At 49.2% G+C, this 796-nt stretch overlaps 1 protein-coding gene across 2 annotated transcripts in view; it reads left to right on the top strand.

Moving 5' to 3' along the window:
• Positions 1 to 281: 281 nt before the first annotated feature.
• Positions 282 to 796, top strand: part of me2 (malic enzyme 2, NAD(+)-dependent, mitochondrial) — a gene marked incomplete at its 5' end in the record, with an annotated part of 11,515 nt that continues 11,000 nt past the window's right edge. For both annotated transcript variants that reach the window (XM_084439245.1, XM_084439246.1), the window contains one exon: positions 282 to 395. In XM_084439245.1, the coding sequence (XP_084295371.1) occupies positions 282 to 395 (114 nt within the window). The remainder of the gene's footprint in view (positions 396 to 796) is intronic.

Genomic DNA, 796 nt, shown 5'->3' with positions numbered 1-796 from the left:
AGATGACTTGACTCTACAATCAAATGGTTGCCCCAAAACAAGTATCCTTGTCTGTAGACAATGTGATGACTCAGACAGTACATTTTGTATTGATCAGCTATGACACAGAGGCCTATATTTGCCATCACACTAGCCTAGGCCTCCATCATCCTCAATTATCATCCTCAGTTATCTCCTCCATCCCTCATCCCTCCGTGTATTGACAGTATTGTTGTCATCTCCCCGCCTCCAGAGCCTGACTCCGCCCCCTCTGAGCCTGACCCCGCCCACCGCTGACCACCATGCTGTCCAGACTGAGGGCGTCGCTGCGTCTGCGCCCGTGTGTGAGCGCCTGCCGCTCCATACACACCAAGGAGAAGGGCAAGCCGCTCATGCTTAACCCACGCACCAACAAGGTAACACACACACACACACACACACACACACACACACACACACACACACACACACACACGTCAGACTCTGGGCAGGTGGCAACTTTTCCGCTGGACGAGAATAGCAGCAGCAGGGGTGGAAGGTCAGGGGGTCGTCTCTGAGGGACTTCCTGGTTCCTCCTCCAGTCCTAGACTAGCTGAATGGATCCCAGATAGAATGGCTGGAAAGGATTCTCCTAGTGCTCTTTAAACCCAGGTCCGAGGAGAAAAGGAATGTCTTATTCAACTGACAGAAACTGATTTGATGAAATACCAACTCTTAACATCTATTTATATTATCTTTTCAAGATTCAAGATCAAGATTTTTAGACTCATGACTCAAGATCTGTTTATTGCCATGTATGGGGCTCACACATACTAGG

This window comes from Borostomias antarcticus (assembly GCF_949987555.1).
Source record: "Borostomias antarcticus genome assembly, chromosome: 6".
NCBI classification, from domain to species: domain Eukaryota; kingdom Metazoa; phylum Chordata; class Actinopteri; order Stomiiformes; family Stomiidae; genus Borostomias; species Borostomias antarcticus.
This window is presented reverse-complemented; position numbering and strand designations above follow the sequence as displayed.